Here is a 1,423-nt window from a genome sequence, read left to right as displayed (position 1 = left end):
CTCGAGTTTATATTGTACTTATTCATCGGGGAATGCCCCGAAGTGTTTTGTACTCGGAGGACGTCCGTGACGAAGGCTCGAGGCATCGGATAAAGCATTGGAGCGTAGTTTAGGATTAGCGTAGGTTAGCGTAGGTTTAAATTTTTGCATTTTTTATTTTGGGACTGTATAATTAGACCAGCCATTATATTTTTGGGATTCATTTTGTTTGTTGTTTGTTTGATTGTTTTTGTGTGATTTATACATTCATAGTATCAAATTAGCCGATATACTCCACCAATCGATCATGGTCAAACCATGGGATCAAGGGGTACCTAACACCTTTCCCTCGGTCAATAGAATTTCTTAGCCAAAATCTCTATTTGCAAACCAATTTAAAGAGTCAAATCATTTTGAAAAGGATTTTTCAAAGGTGACTTGGCACACCAGATTTATGCCAAGTGGCGACTCTGATTTTTTATTATTAAAAGTCCTTTTCGAAATAAATTTTTATTTTTTCACTTTAATAATAAAAATCCTTTCAAACTTAAATCATATTCTTTTTGGTTAAAAAAGGGGTGTGACACTCATGATGAAGAAACTTTTCATATGAAGACGTTCTTCATGGGGGATTATTAAATCTCGAGCACAGATAGCGGCTAAAAGTGCTCGAAATTCAGATCCAAGGCCTGTGAGAATCTTGACAATCAATTCTTCATTGGATACGGGGGATCCAGCAGTGGCAAGTTCATCACAAATAGGTCGAACTTGATGGAGATAGTCTGCAACAGAGCGAGAGTCTTTGGAAACGCGGGCTAGACGGTCTCTAAGACTAAAGATACGAGTTTGAGACTTATTTGCATAAGCAGTATGCAAGGAGTCCCAAGCGACTTTTGCATTTGTGGCAGAAGCGACTGTACTGCCAATGGTCGCATCCACAGTTGCCAAGATAGCATTTTTATAAGCTGATCTTATTGAAACTAGGAAACATAATTAGGATTGTGTACTTCTAGGTTGTTTTCAGATATAGTTCTGGAGGGGATTGTTATCGACCCATCAAGATGACCAAAGAGGTTGTGTCCACGCATAATCACGGACACCTGTGCCTTCCACAATGAAATGTTATGGCTAACAACAAGTTTGATGGGGAGTTGAGTAACCGGATTGAACTGGACAACAATCTTTGAGTTGGAGATGTTGTCGGCATTGACGATGCTTGTATTTGGGTCCATTTAGGTGTGAGGTGTTTGGGCTGGGGAAAAATAGAAAAAAAAGGAAAAACAAAAGGATCAAGCTTGTTAAAGATATAGAGCTCTTGATACCATAAAGATGGAGAGAAGAGCTGGTAGTGAACGATAATTTTTATTGATTCTCTGTATTGGCTTTTATAGGTTTTGTATTACATACAACTCTGAGCAAATCTTGGTAACAAAGCGACCTACTA

At 38.4% G+C, this 1,423-nt stretch overlaps 1 protein-coding gene across 1 annotated transcript; it reads right to left on the bottom strand.

Annotated features, from left to right (window-relative positions):
• Positions 1-546: 546 nt before the first annotated feature.
• LOC107841674 lies at positions 547-1,211 on the bottom strand. The gene is made up of 2 exons (XM_047396191.1): positions 1,033-1,211; positions 547-949 (listed from the first exon to the last, which is right to left on the bottom strand). Exons 1-2 carry the CDS (start codon positions 1,209-1,211, stop codon positions 547-549), a joined length of 582 nt encoding a protein of 193 aa, XP_047252147.1.
• Between the last annotated feature and the right edge of the window lie 212 nt (positions 1,212-1,423).

Source organism: Capsicum annuum, chromosome 9 (assembly GCF_002878395.1).
Source record: "Capsicum annuum cultivar UCD-10X-F1 chromosome 9, UCD10Xv1.1, whole genome shotgun sequence".
Lineage (NCBI taxonomy): Eukaryota > Viridiplantae > Streptophyta > Magnoliopsida > Solanales > Solanaceae > Capsicum > Capsicum annuum.
Note: the sequence above shows the minus strand (reverse complement) of the source record. Positions and strands in the feature narration are given on the sequence as shown.

Bases quoted from the DNA above. Each gene is read 5' to 3' on its own strand.
- LOC107841674 (XM_047396191.1), bottom strand. From the start codon at position 1,211: ATGGACCCAAATACAAGCATCGTCAATGCCGACAACATCTCCAACTCA. The intron at 950-1,032 runs GTCGATAACAAT...AGTTTCAATAAG, and splicing joins CTCTTTGGTCATCTTGATGG to ATCAGCTTATAAAAATGCTA.